Raw genomic sequence first — 14,603 nt, forward strand, 5'->3', positions numbered from 1 at the left:
GCAAGAAAAGGAATTATTTCATCCCAAGCCCAGATGTTACTGAACTGTGAAAAATATGTGTAATGTTGCAAGCAAGGACTTGGTGATTTATTCGTATAAAAAAGTAGCTAGTAACTAAATCAGATTAGGTAGAATCTGACTTTAGGCTGTTAGAACCAAGCAATAGAAAGACCCTGGCGACCGTAACTACTCGACTTCCCTTTTCTGTAGGCAGTTCACATGTGTAACCTCAATTCTTAGGGAAAGTATGTAACAGCCTCATAAAGTCCTCATTCAGCTGTAAAATTCAGATTTAATAAAATTTCTTTAATATGCTATTTTATGAGCAATTTTTCTCTGAAATATATAACTCATGTTTTATCTTGATTTCCATGGTCAAGTTCCTATTTGTGATTCAATTAATCTAGTTGTATCCAAGGTTGAAATGTTATTTGTGGAATATAGTGGCCTTGTATCTCACTCTGAGATTAGTTTATAGAATCATCCTATATGGTGAAAATCTTACATTATCAAAATTACCCATTACTAATAGTATAGGATTGTCCAACAAGTATAGCTGAAAAGGAAGTAGGATAGGGGTGTTCTGGGCTTTATGGATTGCTAAATTTTCTGTATGAGCATCAATATTTCAGAAATAAGGGCTTTATTTATTGTTTTGTACATTGTCTAGATTTGAGAATGTGTTAATAATGCAGATTAAACTTAAAAGTGTGTGTATATACACACCCCCACTCCAAAGCCTGGTTGTTAAATGTTTACCACCAAATCCCTGTATTGCTTTATAAACATTGCTTAAACTGAACAGGAGAGAAGGCTTAGAGACTGAAGTCATCACCAGACTTGCAGTCTTGTAACTGTAGGATAATAATTACTACTGTTACTACTATTACGATGATGAAGATGATGATAACTGGTATAATTATGACTACCACCACCACCACCACCACCACCACCACCACCACCACCACCACCACCACCACCACCACCACCACCACCACCACCACCAACTGGCATATCCCCTTGAGGTAGAAACTCTTTAACAGAAGTCAGTATGTCTCAGGGAGTAGAAAGAATTGAAATGACTGTAATGTAAATTGAATGTAAATTTTATTTTTTTTCATCATATCCCACTGAACGAATTATCTGGAGAAAGGGGAGAACTAGGACTTCTACTTGAATAGAAGAAAACACAAAACTGGCAGGAAAATGAATGATTAAAGGAAAATTATTTTGAAAGAGTTTCACACATAAGTGATTATTTTAGGGGGTAACTACTCTGCTGCATGGCTTCATCTTTTTTCTTTTAATAGTATTTTACTTTTTCCAATTATATGTAAAGACAATTTTTAACATTCATTTAAAAAATTTGAGTTCCAAATTTTTGCCTTCCCTTCCCTCACTTCTCCCTAATATGGTAAGTGATTTTGATATAGGTCATTTATGCGCAATCATGTAAAACATATTTACATATTAGTCATGTTGTGAAAGAAGAGAACAAAAGAAAAAATTCATCTTCCTTTTTCAAAGGAAGAAACAGGTCATAGGCAAGAGTTAAGACACAAGGAAATCAAAGGGAATACAGCGGGGGCTTTATAATTGATCAAAATGCTAGGAAAAGCCAACTCTTAGCTCTCGCACCCTAAGAAAAAAAGACTAGATTATCTGGGTTTGATGAAGAGGAGATTCTAACATCACACAAATTGAGGTAAGAGGTCATGGTATAAGGTATGTGGGAACTGAAACCTCCAAAGCAAACAGCAGATTCATGTCTACCATCTCATGTTTATTCTGGAGAATACACTAGCAAAATTAGAGGTAGGGAGAAGAGTCAACATTATTTAAAATGTTGTCTCTCTCCTTTTTACTTTTTTTCTTTTTGGTCAAGGGCTAAGTATGAATTATGAGTATATGATATGATTCTATTGTTAAAGTCTTAGCTGTGAATTTTCATGAGCCTCTGAGAATTCGTAGAGTTAATTTCACTTTCACATCACTCATTTTGAGTGAGTGTTTTGTTTTGGGGCAGAGACTGATTCTGAGTCACTGAATTTTGTTAACTTTTCTGTTTTTCTCTTCGTAATATCTATTACCTCTAAATCTTTGTTTTAGTCAAATTCATAAATCTCATATAAAAAATTCTTATTCAGGTGGGCTTAAGCCTAATTTTTTTTTTCCCCAGAGGAAGGGGTTTTGAATGGTAAGCAAAGAAAACGAAAAATGTCGTTCCTCTGAATAGGGTACAGGAACCTAGTGCTATGTCATAGGGGCTTATGTTAAGCTTATTTTATTATTATCTTAATAATCTTGAAGAGGGCTCATGGATCATGCTTACTAATTGCATGGGCATGATAAAATGAGTTGGGAGCATAGAAACAAAGTAAGCCAAAGCACTTTTAAGAAATTAGAAACGTTCAGAAAATTTATATTCCACTTAGCAAAGCTTATTCCTTTGTGTGTAGAGAAGTAAACAGGGATATAGTTTGGCATTGTTGTGATAAAAGATGGAAGACACTTAGAAAGGGGAATAAAACTCAGAAAGGGGAATAAAAAATGGTCAGGACTACAAATGGGACATCCTTATGCAATTGTTATAGGTCAACTAACAAAACTGAAAGTGCATAGGCATATAGATCATACTGCATGTAAGTGTGGGGAAAAACCTATTCCTTCTTAAAATTGCAATAGAATCATAGAATTCTAGGGCCAAAGGAGAACTAAGCAAACTTACAAATCAGCTATGTAATTCACGTGGTAGTGAATTGGTGTGACTTGACAAGACTCAGCTCTCTTTCATATACTTCATCATCAGAAGTATGAAAACCAATGATAGTGATTAAAGGAAGATGCAAAGAGCTCTGCTCCATTGGCTAATTTGGAAACCAAATAGGTACATGATTTGGTTAAATGCTAGTACTGTGACTTAGAACATAGTGCTGATGACAGAGTTTTTTTTTTTTTGGCTAGGCAATGGGGTTAAGTGACTTGCCCAGGGTCACACAGCTAGTAAGTGTTAAGTGTCTGAGGTCGGATTTGAACTCAGGTCCTCCTGACTGTAGGGCCAGTGCTCTATCCACTGTGCCACCTAGCTGCCCCAATGACAGAGTTTTGTACATAACAGGCACTCAGTAAATATTAGTTAATTTGATTGGAAAAATAGGGTCCAAAAGACCAGTAGTTTTTAGGGACACTACTACTTACTTTGTTGTTGTTCAGTCATGTCTGACTCTTTGTGACCCCATTTGATCTTGGCAAAGATACTGGAGTGATTTGCCATTTCCTTCTCCAGTTCATTTTACAGATGTTCATTTTACATTTTACAACTGAGGCAAACAGGGTTAAGTGATTTACTTGGGGTCACACAGTTACTAAGTGTCTGAGGCCAGATTTGAACTCAGGTCTTCCTGACTCTAGACCCAGTGGATCCACTGGTCACCTACCTGCCCCACTTTACTTTTCAGTAAAACTACTTATGAATTTCACCTACAATATCTTCCCATTAATTTTTCCCCTCTTTATTTTGAAGACACAGCCTAGTGGGAACAGAAGAATCTAATACAGTGGTATGGGAAATAGAAAGGACTCTAAGCTTTAGAAAGCATGCATGTTTCTTGGCACTGCTGCCTTTGGACTCTGAGCACCAAAGAAAAGTTGTGAAAGTGGTGTCAAATTTTTTTTAAGAGGTGGGGTAGGGATAAGAAAAGGACACATTTTTATCCCTGTATAAATCACTTTCATTAGCTTCTGAAATATTTATCAACATTGCTTCTGCTGCTTTTGGAAGATTCCCCAAGGGCAAAGAAAATTGTAAATGCCCAGTGTAGAATTCATTAATTGATGATTCCCCCCTCCCCTTTTTGTGTTATCCCACTTCTTAAAGTATTTGGGAAAGGTGAGGTGAATGCCTTGGCAGGAGGTAGTCTGCAATGTTTTTGTAAGAAAGTAAATAAAAAATCTTCACATTTCCCCATAAAAACAAAACAAATCCAAGATACAAAGGTTTAGGGATCTTAATCCTATATCTGCCCTATCAGCCACAACATTTTTTATTTCAGGCCCAGAATTTGACTTCTGCCGCTATTTCTAAGTATTTGAAATGAAAATAGGTATAAATAAGATATAAAGTTTTGCTTGGTCCATAGGAAAGTTTAAAAAAAAACCCCTTTTTGATCCTTACAATATTTTCTGAATACCACCCTAAAGTATTCTGCATTCTTCATTGATTATGCCAGTAGCCTCACTGATAATGTTTATAGAGTAACAGCTGACAACCTCCTTTTCTGATTATTTCTATGATGGAATGAGAAGGCATATGTATGCAGCTGTTGTATCCATTCAGACTGATTTTGGAAAAGGAAAATTTGTAATCTCCCCTTCCCCTTCTCTAGCCAGTTCTCTAGCAGGCATGGGTATGTATGTATGGGTCCCCCAAATTCCATTATTCTGGAACAGTTTACATGACTAGTTTGCCCCTTAACTCTAGTTTTTTTTTTTCTTTAGTGACTGGGGAAGTGGAGTGTTAAGGAATTTTTCAAATATACATGGCATGGTGAAGTAGTTAGGATAAAATCTTTTATTTTAGAAATGTTAGATTTTCCAATTCTCTATTTGTAGTCTTGGGTAAGGTCTCACAACTTTGAATGCCTTTTTTTTTAAAGAAATTATTTAGAGTGTCCTTTGACATATTTGGGAGAAGGATGAAAATCAATAACCAAGGGATTTTCAACAAAGTAATTTTGTGTGAAACTGTTGGCATTCCCTCAGTTGAATCAGTAACACCATTGCTTCTGGGGAATGTCAGTTGACTGCACAATAGCTTCATTCACCATCCTAGTGACCTCCCAGGCCCAAATTCCCTTCTGTGGCCATTTTCCTGTAGGTAATGTTTCCCTCTATTAGAATTTAAATTCCTTGAAAGTGAGCACCATTTCATTTTTTTCCTTCTTGTATTTGTTTCCCAAATGCCTGATTTATAACCAGAGTTTAATACATCTAACCTTAATTCATTCCCTCAAAAATCTTACCTGGAACACCTCCAACAAAAACAGGTTCCCTGTGATCAACTGATTTTGGATTGAGGGGACCAACCACATGGTTGACTTCAGAATCTACATCCAATTGAACCACATTGGAATCCCTAATAACTGAAATGCAATGGAAAAACTGATTATAAAACATACCCAACAGCATTCACTTTGTATACAAAAGCTGAATTTACTTTGCATATTATCTGTTATTCAGGATACTTTTCATTCATTTTATACACACATACTGATATCTATTGATCTACGAATCTATCGATGTACATATGTAGATATATACGTACATATACACTCAAATACACACACATATAAATATGCACTTACAAGATCTCACTGTTCTGTAACAGAGATTAAGAAAAGTGGAGTTGGGGATGGGCTTGAGTTTGAATTCCACTTCTAACACTTTACTAGCAGTATCATCAAGACAACTTAATCTCAATGAATTTCAGTTTCCTGGTCTGTAAAATGGAATAATAAACCCATGGTCTCAGAATTTGTGAGGACCAAATGAAATAATGGAGACAAGCAGGGATATAGTTGGAAATGAAGGCAATGGTAAAATGAATAAAATTTTAAAATGAGATAGTGTAAATAAACAAGTACTTTGTCTGTCTTGGAGAGGGAGGTAGGGAGGGAGGGGGAGAAAAATTTGAAACTCAAAAGCTTATGGACATGATTGTTGATAATTCAAAATAATTAAAAATTTAAAAAAAGGACTTTGTAATTTTTGTAATGTAAATAAAAGTATTTAGTAATATTGATAATAGCTGATATTAAGTTCAATATAAATATCAGCTATTATTATTATCAATATTACTAAATAATTGCTATGACATTTTCCAGTTATGGGATAAGAAAATAATTTGAAGACTTTTCTCATATATTTTAACTTTGGAAAGTGTATGTGATTTTTAAAATCTTGCATATCTTTTATAATGCATATTTTCAGTGTATGTAGTTCTTAATCATGCACTGAATTAGATTTTTAACATATCATGGACATGACATTTAACAATATGAGTTAATTCAAAATGTGATAGTTTTGATTATATTAAAAACAGTATCATGCATGTTCCATGACTTGAAGAATGGGGAAGTAACCTCTAGAAAATATTTAGAGTCAACATATGTCTTTAGCCAAAAGTATAGTCATTTCTTTTGCTACTTTCCTTGATTATTTTATTTTGATCATATAATCATTCCACCTATAGTATTGATCACAGTCTACATTCCACATGAATGCTTATGTCCATTCTTTTCAAGGAAACATAGACCATTCACATTTGCTCACTTGTTATTCTGTGCCATCTGCCATCACAGAGACTCTGTTTGGGTGTAACTGAAGTAGAAAAGTCTCTGATCCCATTGTTGACCTTTGTTATGACCTGTAAAAACAGTATAAAATCATTTATCCTTTTAATTAACAGAAAATTATTTTGTGTTTCACTTTTTCTCTCAGTTATGTTTGACATTTTCCTTATTGAAACAATTCCTAATGTGTAACAGATAACCCATCCATAGCTTCAGACAAAGAGATATATTCCATATTTGTACACTAGGGGACACTCTTTTGCCAGATAAGTTAAGTAATCTTTATATATTCAAGTCCCTAAATGAGAAACCAAAACAGCGACAGATTTTAGAAAAAAAGAAAGCACAGGGAGAGAATAGAAAAGACAGACAATACATGACATTCTTTTATGGATATTTTAATGACTTAACAGGAAAAAATGTACTTGGACTAAAGTTATTTATCTCATTCATCATTGAAAATGTAGCTTTTTTCTTTACTAGTACTTATATGCAGGACTCTTAGGAATCTGTTGTTGAGTAATTTCAGACGTATCGAACTCTGTGACTCCGTTTGGGGTTTTCTTGGCAAAGATACTAGAGTGGTTTGCCATTTCCTTCTCCAGCCCATTTTACAGATGAAGAGCTGAGGCAAACAAGGTTAAGTGACTTGCCCAGGGTCAGACAGCTACTAAGTATCTGATTTAAACTGTGATCCTCCTCACTCCTGGGCCAGTGCTTTATACATTGAGCCACTTAACAGCTCTCTTATGAATCTAATGTTATATTACTTTTCAGTAGAAGTAGTTTTAAATTATAATTGCAAAGTTTCAGATTGCAAGTCATTAAGAATGGTATATCGATAAAATCTGGTGGCAGTTGGTATATAGTTTGATTACATGCTTTTAGGATCACAGTTGATTTTATGAAAAAAGGTATTCACTTTCCCTACTTTGTCAACATTCCTCACTTTTTGGGGGGTGGGGATGGGGAGTAGGGATGGGAGGCGAGCATTGTCATATTATTTTGCTATTCTTAAGCAATAAATTCAAATACATCATTTATTACATAATCATAGAATCTCAGAGTTTGTAGGGACCTCAGATGCCATGCAATACAAACTAGACTTGGCCAAATATTATCCCTACAACAAACCATCTATTTTGGGCAAAGTGTTCTTGCCATGTAGCTTTTTTTTTGACAATATACTAAGGGAAGGAAACTCCAAAAGGTTCATTGGAATTAAAATGCTCACATTCATATTTAATTTTTATTACTTTCCCTTATCTCATTAGTTGTAGATTTATGTCATAATTCCATAATAGAAATCATCTTCTAGTCTAGAATCCAAGGGTCAAGGAAGGAAGACATGAATAAGCTCCCACCTGTCCATTTTTCATGTGAACATTCAGGTACTCTCCATTCACACTGTGACCATGAACCAGGATTCCTGAACTACTTCTGGGACGAACTTCAAATACTATCTCAAACTTCAATCCAATATTAAAAGACTCATCTGTAGAAAGAAATATTATCAATATAAAATCATATTTAGCATACTTCCCCCCCAGCTTTATTTGATTCTGTGAGCAATAGAGTTTACATTTTTATGATTTATTTAAAAATTTCAGACTATGTTCCAGCGAATATTTACAAAATGAGTATTTTCATTAGGTTGTAGTATTACGAACTGTGTAACTGTAGGCAAATTACCAAGCCTCTGTAAACCTCAGCTTCCTCATCTGTAAAATGGGCATAATGCTTGTTGGACCTATCTCACAGGATTGTCATGAGCCTTAAATGAGATAACCTTTATGAAGCAACTTGTAACCCTTAAGTGCCATCTTAACATCAGATACCAGCATCACTATTAAATTTATGAAGGATCATTACTCTCTGGAAGGGGGAACTAAGTGGTACAGTGGATAGAGTGCTGGGCCTAGAGTCAGGAAGACTCATCTTCTTGAATTCAAATCTGGCCTCACACACTTACTAGTTGTGTGACTCTGTCCAAGTCTTAACCCTGTCTGCCTCAGTTTCCTTATCTGTAAAATGAGTTGGAGTAGGAAATGTTAAACCACTCTAGTATCTTTGCCAAGAAAACCTCAACTGGGGTCATGAAGAATTGGACATAACTGAGAAACTACTGAACAACAAGAAGACTCCCTGGAAATTAGAATTCAAAATCCCCAGTGACATCCCCTCTCCTTGCCCTGTATATGCCATCTTTCTCTTTTTAAATCTACTTTTGAACCAAAAAATTATTTTATAGAACTAGAAAAAACAATAACAAAATTCATCTGGAAAAATTAAAGGTCAAGAATATCAAGGGAATCAGTGATAAAAAAAGTGTGAAGGATGGTAGGCTAGCAGTACCAGATTTCAAACTAAATTACAAAGCAGTAATCATCAAAACAGTCTGGTATTAGCTAAGAAATAGAATGGGGGAGCAGTGGAATAGATTAGGTGCATGATACACCTAGTCGTAAATGACCATAGTGATCTAGTGTTTGATAAACATAAAGATTTTGGGACAAGAACTTACTGACAAAAATTTCTGGGAAAACTGGAAAACAGTTTGGCAGAAACTAGGTATAGACCAACATCTCACATTGTATACCAAGATAAGGGCAAAATGGGTAAATGATTAAGACATAAAGGGTGATATCATAACCAAATCAGGGGATCACAGAAAATTTTACCTGTCAGATCTGGCTAAGGGAAAAATTTATAACCAAACAAGATATAGAGAGTATTATGGGATATAAAATGGATAATTTTGATTGCATTAAATTAAAAAAAGGTTTTGCACAAATTAAACAGATGCAGTCAAGATGAGAAGGAAAAAGGAAACTGGGAAAATTTTTTTTATAGTAAGTTTTTCTGATAAAGGCTTCATTTCTCAAATATATAGAGAACTGAATCAAATTTATAAGAATATGAATCATTCCTTAATTGATAAATGATCTAAGGATATGAACAGGCATTTTTCAGAAGACGAAATCAAAGCTATTTATAATCATATGAAAAAATGCTCTAAATCACCATTGATCAGAGAAATGCAAATGAAAACAAACTCTGAGATGCCACCTTACATCTATCAAATTGGCTAATATGACAGAAAAGAACAACGACCAATGTTGGAGGGGATCTGGAAAAATCGGGACACTAATCCACTGCTGGTATAGGGGTCAACTGACCCAACCATTCTGGAGTATAATTTGGAGCTATGCTTTAAATTTTATAGAACTGTGCATACCCTTTGATCCAGCAATGCCACTACTAGGTCAGTATACCAAAGAAATCAAATAAAAAGAAAAAGGACCTATTTATAAAAAAATATTTATAGCAGCTCTTTTTGCGATGGCAAAGAATTGGAAATTGAGGGGATGCCTATTAACTGGGGAATGGCTGAACAAGTTGCGGTATATGATTGTGAGGAAATACTATTGTGCTATAAGAAATGATGAGGGAGATGGTTGCAGAAAATTCTGGTAAGACTTATATGAACTGATGCAAAGTGAAGTGAGCAGAAGCAGGAGAATATTGTACACAATAATAACCATATTATAATGATAATCAACTGTAAATGACTTAGTTATTCTCAGCAACACAAAGATCCAAGACAATTCCAAAGGACTCATAATGAAAAATTCCACATCCAGGGAAAGAAATTATGGAATCTGAATGCAGATCAAAGCATACTTTTAAAACATTTTTTCTTTTTTTTCTTTTTTGGTCTGTGTGCATGTATGTATGTATGTTGTTGTTTTTGTAATATGGCTAATATCGAAGTATTTTTTGCATGACTTCACATCTATTATCTATATCAGATTGCATTTTCAAGGAAGGGAGAGGTAAGTGAGAGACTATGGAACTCAAAATTTAAAAAAATGAATGTTAAAATGTTTTTACATGTAATTGAGAAGTATTTAATGAAATAAATAAAAATATATTAGGGGAAAGATAATAAGAAAATAATCTAGTTTTTGAAGTTTTAGAGCACATAAATTGTTAAAGATTTTATGCTGAGAAGGATTAGATAATGATTTTTATTATTTGAATGAAACAAAAGGCACAGTGATGTGAGTTTGTGAGTGTAGTGATAGTGGGTAAGAAAGAGAAAATATAAAAACTGTGTGCCAGCTAGGAAAAGCACACAATATTCCCAGGCAACTTTGTTCTTAGTATTTGGGGACAAGGAAATTTTGGGATGTGGGTAGGAAGATGAGACTTTAAGAGTTGTTTATTTCTGGAGGTAGGGGCAAAGAATGCATTAATAAGCTACCAGGGGTGATCAATCAATAAACATAAAGAGAAAGAGACTTAGAGTTTTCTTATAGGCATGGGTTATGGGATCTGTGGGTAAGTAGGTAGAACAAAGTGAGAAAAGGGTGGGGTCTAGAATGAGATCAAATAGGAGCAGAAGACACAATAGAAGGGAGGTACTGTAGCCCAGTGGAAAGAGGGTGGATTTGGAGTCGGATAACCTGGGTTCAAATACCAGCAGTACCCTCTAACTACTTATGTGACTTTGGGCAAGACCTGTTTAAACTTTAGTTTGCTCAGCTACAAAATGAAAGAGATGAACTTAATGACTTTTAAGGTCCTTTTTAGCTCTAAATATATGATGTTATTATCCAGTGTAAGAGCTAGAATCTTTTCAATGGCACCCTCTGGTGCTGCTTACCTAATAATTCTAATTCTAATTCTTTGACCTTAAATTTTACTCATAAGCATGATAGTGAGTAATACAGGATTTGGGAGTAAGCTAACTTTCTGACTACGCCTTAGATTTCAATCTGTTTTTCTTTTGTATTGAGGTAAATTCATACTCTCTACTCACTCCATTGACAAATGATTGGTAGTTGCATGGTGTGATTTTAGTAGAGAGTAAGGAAGAGTTACAGTGATGGAGGAGGGTCATGTTGGGTTGTTTTGTAGGGGATTTTCTGAAATTCTTGTCTGGTAGCCCAAGAGTTCTTCCTATCTAGTTGCTACCAATGAAGAAACATTTCATGAATCACATTATTTAGCACCATGTTACCTAGAATCACATATCCTCCTTCTGCTGAAAAGTATGTTCCACTTTCCATTGGTCCTTCAAAACAAGGAGTCACACTGAATGTTTGAGAAGCAGTGGTAATTGAGGTCCCATTGAGCTGAAGTTTGCTAAGACAACCACTGAAACTGTAGACTGAATTAATCTGAGGGAAGAAGAGATTAATGGAATATTCATTTAAAAAAATCAGTTTTCTCATGTACTCCATAGACACATTAAGGGGGGAGCAAATTTGTAGGGCTTACAAGCATTAAGGGAAAGTAACAACATCTATTTATATTTTATTTATTCAACTATTCAAGTGTTTGGTCCTTTTTAATGCAGCTGCATTTTGTCCTATCTACAGGGGGTTATTTTCTTAAATTGAATTCATTGTAGATAGAATTTGATATTTAATAGTGTTAACCTTAGGCAGTTAAGCCAAAGAGTTTTTCCACATACATCCATGAAATGAATTAAATATTTAAACATTTGATTTAAATACTTAAATATTCAAGCTATTGTGTTTTATTACTTTGCTCCCTGGCTTCCCAGAAATTACTTGGAGTATATATTTTATATTTACTTTTATGTGTACTTGTTGTTTCTCCCTGGTAGAGTGTAAGCTTCTTGAGGGTAAGGATTGTGTCATTTTTGTTTTAGGGTAGAGCATATAGCACAATCCTAGGTACGTAGTAGACACTTCATAAATACTTGTTGATTAACTGAATGCTGCTAGGTATGCCTAAGAACAACTCTTGCTGTTGTGTGAAAATTAGGACAATAGCGCTTGTGGTCCATTCTGGCTAATCAAATATCATAGAACCTGTTTTTCACATTACTATCTGGTTGAGAGGCTGAAAGTACAATGCTACATGGAATGTGAAAGTTGGACTTCTCAGAGATGGTAACTTTTCCCTTTAACTGTGGAAAATTTCCCCCCAGAATCTTTTCAGTAAGCTCTTAGTGGAACTTACCTAATAACTCTAATTCTCTAACTTTAAATTTTACTCATGGCTATTACAGTGAATAACACAGGGTGTGGGTGTGAGCTGTCTTTTTAGCCATACCTTAGATTTAAATCTGTTTTTTGTTTGTATTAAGGCAAATCCATTGTCTCTACTCACTCCATTGATAAATGACTGGAAATCATTTTAGTAAGGTGGGGATAAATGGAATATTTAAATGTTACCGTAATCACCATTTTTAATGGATTACAAAGCTAGCTTCAGAATTGAATGGGTATTTATATATTACAGGAATGCATTTTCTTGATAGGGTATAGAGCTTCTCCCCCAGAGGTCAGTCCTTGTAATCATATTTCTGCCATTACATCCTTCTATGAGATTCTGTGAAAGGCCTGATGGCTTCATTGATAGAAATGTGGCCTTAGAGTCAGTAAGACCTCTGTTCAAATCCTGCATCTAGAAATTATTGGCTGTGCAACCTGGAGCAAATTACCTAATCTCTCACGGCCATGGGCAGTTCTCTGGGACTATAAATTGCAGAACAGGCACCAATTTATTTTGGTAGAAGGAATTTCTGTACTAGGAGTTTCCTATTGCTAAGTAAACAACAAGTCTAGTCACCATCTTTTCTCATTAAAAAAAAAAAGGATCTCATAAGATCCTGTCTTTATATTTCATAGAAATGTTGAAATTATTTTTTAAAAAGAATTCATCCTCAGAGTAGAAGGCTTGGAATATATTATTCCAGAAGGCAAGGAAGCTAGGATGACAACCAAAAAATGGATATTTAATGAAATAAAGGACTTTCAAGCAAAAAAAAGAAAAGAACCTTATATGTATAAAGATCTCAGTGCATGTTGGTTAGATGGCTAGGATTGCCAATTATTTCTGTATTGACATCTGGCTAATGGTGATCTTTAGAAAAAGTTTACTACTTTAGCATGAGTTTTAGCTTTTCTTGTCAGTCTTTAGATGCTGAATCATACTTCATTTCATCTCCATACCAGAATAGATGGAGACATCTATGCCCCTTTAATCACAAGATTAACAGAAAACAAATAGCATTTTATTAATTTCTGAGCTCCTGTTTTTGACACAACAAATAATTTTATCTCATAACAGGTTTCTCTAATCTGCCAAATGAGTGTCGAATGAGTGAGGGGAGAGAGTGGTGATGGAAGAGGAGAATAGAATAAAATAATTTATAAAGTCTTATCTAACTCTAAAATCTATGACTCTATGATTCTATCTGTGTGTGGTTTACTTGACGACTACTAAATAATTACCATATGCTTGTTGAATGATGATTACCTGGACATTTTTTACAGCTTTTCCAGGAGCAACACCTCCCAAGTAAATAGGACCCTCAACTTTCCAGTCAGTGCCAGTTGGAGGAAAACTTTCTTCCAGGACCCGGAGACCATCAATTATCAAACGACCACTGCTTTTGTCTCGAATAAATATCACCTTGATGGAGGTAAAGGAAAAATAGCACAGGGACAAGGCTGAGGTTACATACAGTGAAAAAAAGCAACTGCATAGAATATTATGGTTAAAATAACAAACACTGTGAGATGAAAAGGCTCCATTTTATAAAATCATAGCTACTCCAAAGTTTCCCATTTGGAGTCTTTTATATGTATATTACATTTTACATGGTTTTAAGGGGCAGCTAGGTGGAGCAATGCATAGAGCACTGGCCCTAAAGTCAGGAGGACCTGAGTTCAAATCCGGCCTCAGACCAAACACTTGACACTTACTACCTATGTGACGCTGGGCAAGTCACTTAACCCCAATTGCCTTAAAAAAAAAAGAAAATATCTTTACATGGTTTTATATATCTATATCTATATCTATATCTATATCTATATATATATAAATGTTAAATTTAGAAATATATTTATATTGAAACCATTTATATTCATGTATTTTCTCACCTGGCCAGTAACTTCTTAATATTTAATCACATATGCCAAATCTCTATCCTCCTCTGTATTATCTTCAACTGAAACAAGCTTAAGTGAGATGGCAAAGTATAATGGAAAGAGGACCAATTTGGAAATCAAAGAGCCTGAAGTTAATGTTTTAGATTGACCACTGTTTCACAGTGTAACTCGAGGTCACAACCTCTCAAATCCTTGGTTTCCTTGTATGGCTTTTAAAGGCCAGCAATTTCTGGACCCAGCCTACCTTTCTGGTTTCATTATATACTACTTCCCTTCCTGCATTCTGGGATCCAGTCTACTGGCCTTCTTACTGACCTTC

The 14,603-nt window shown here is 34.9% G+C and overlaps 1 protein-coding gene across 3 annotated transcripts in view; it reads right to left on the bottom strand.

Moving 5' to 3' along the window:
• The window catches only part of LAMA4 (laminin subunit alpha 4), a 188,198-nt gene that overhangs the window by 478 nt on the left and 173,117 nt on the right, over positions 1 to 14,603 (bottom strand). For all 3 annotated transcript variants that reach the window (XM_027848621.1, XM_027848619.1, XM_027848620.1), the window contains 5 exons: positions 13,650 to 13,805; positions 11,377 to 11,536; positions 7,715 to 7,845; positions 6,331 to 6,424; positions 5,022 to 5,141 (listed from right to left, as the gene is read on the bottom strand). In XM_027848621.1, coding sequence (XP_027704422.1) covers positions 5,022 to 5,141; positions 6,331 to 6,424; positions 7,715 to 7,845; positions 11,377 to 11,536; positions 13,650 to 13,805 — 661 coding nt within the window. The remainder of the gene's footprint in view (positions 1 to 5,021; positions 5,142 to 6,330; positions 6,425 to 7,714; positions 7,846 to 11,376; positions 11,537 to 13,649; positions 13,806 to 14,603) is intronic.

The sequence above is a fragment of the Vombatus ursinus genome, unplaced genomic scaffold (assembly GCF_900497805.2).
Source record: "Vombatus ursinus unplaced genomic scaffold, bare-nosed wombat genome assembly UNPS02006779.1, whole genome shotgun sequence".
Taxonomy (NCBI): domain Eukaryota; kingdom Metazoa; phylum Chordata; class Mammalia; order Diprotodontia; family Vombatidae; genus Vombatus; species Vombatus ursinus.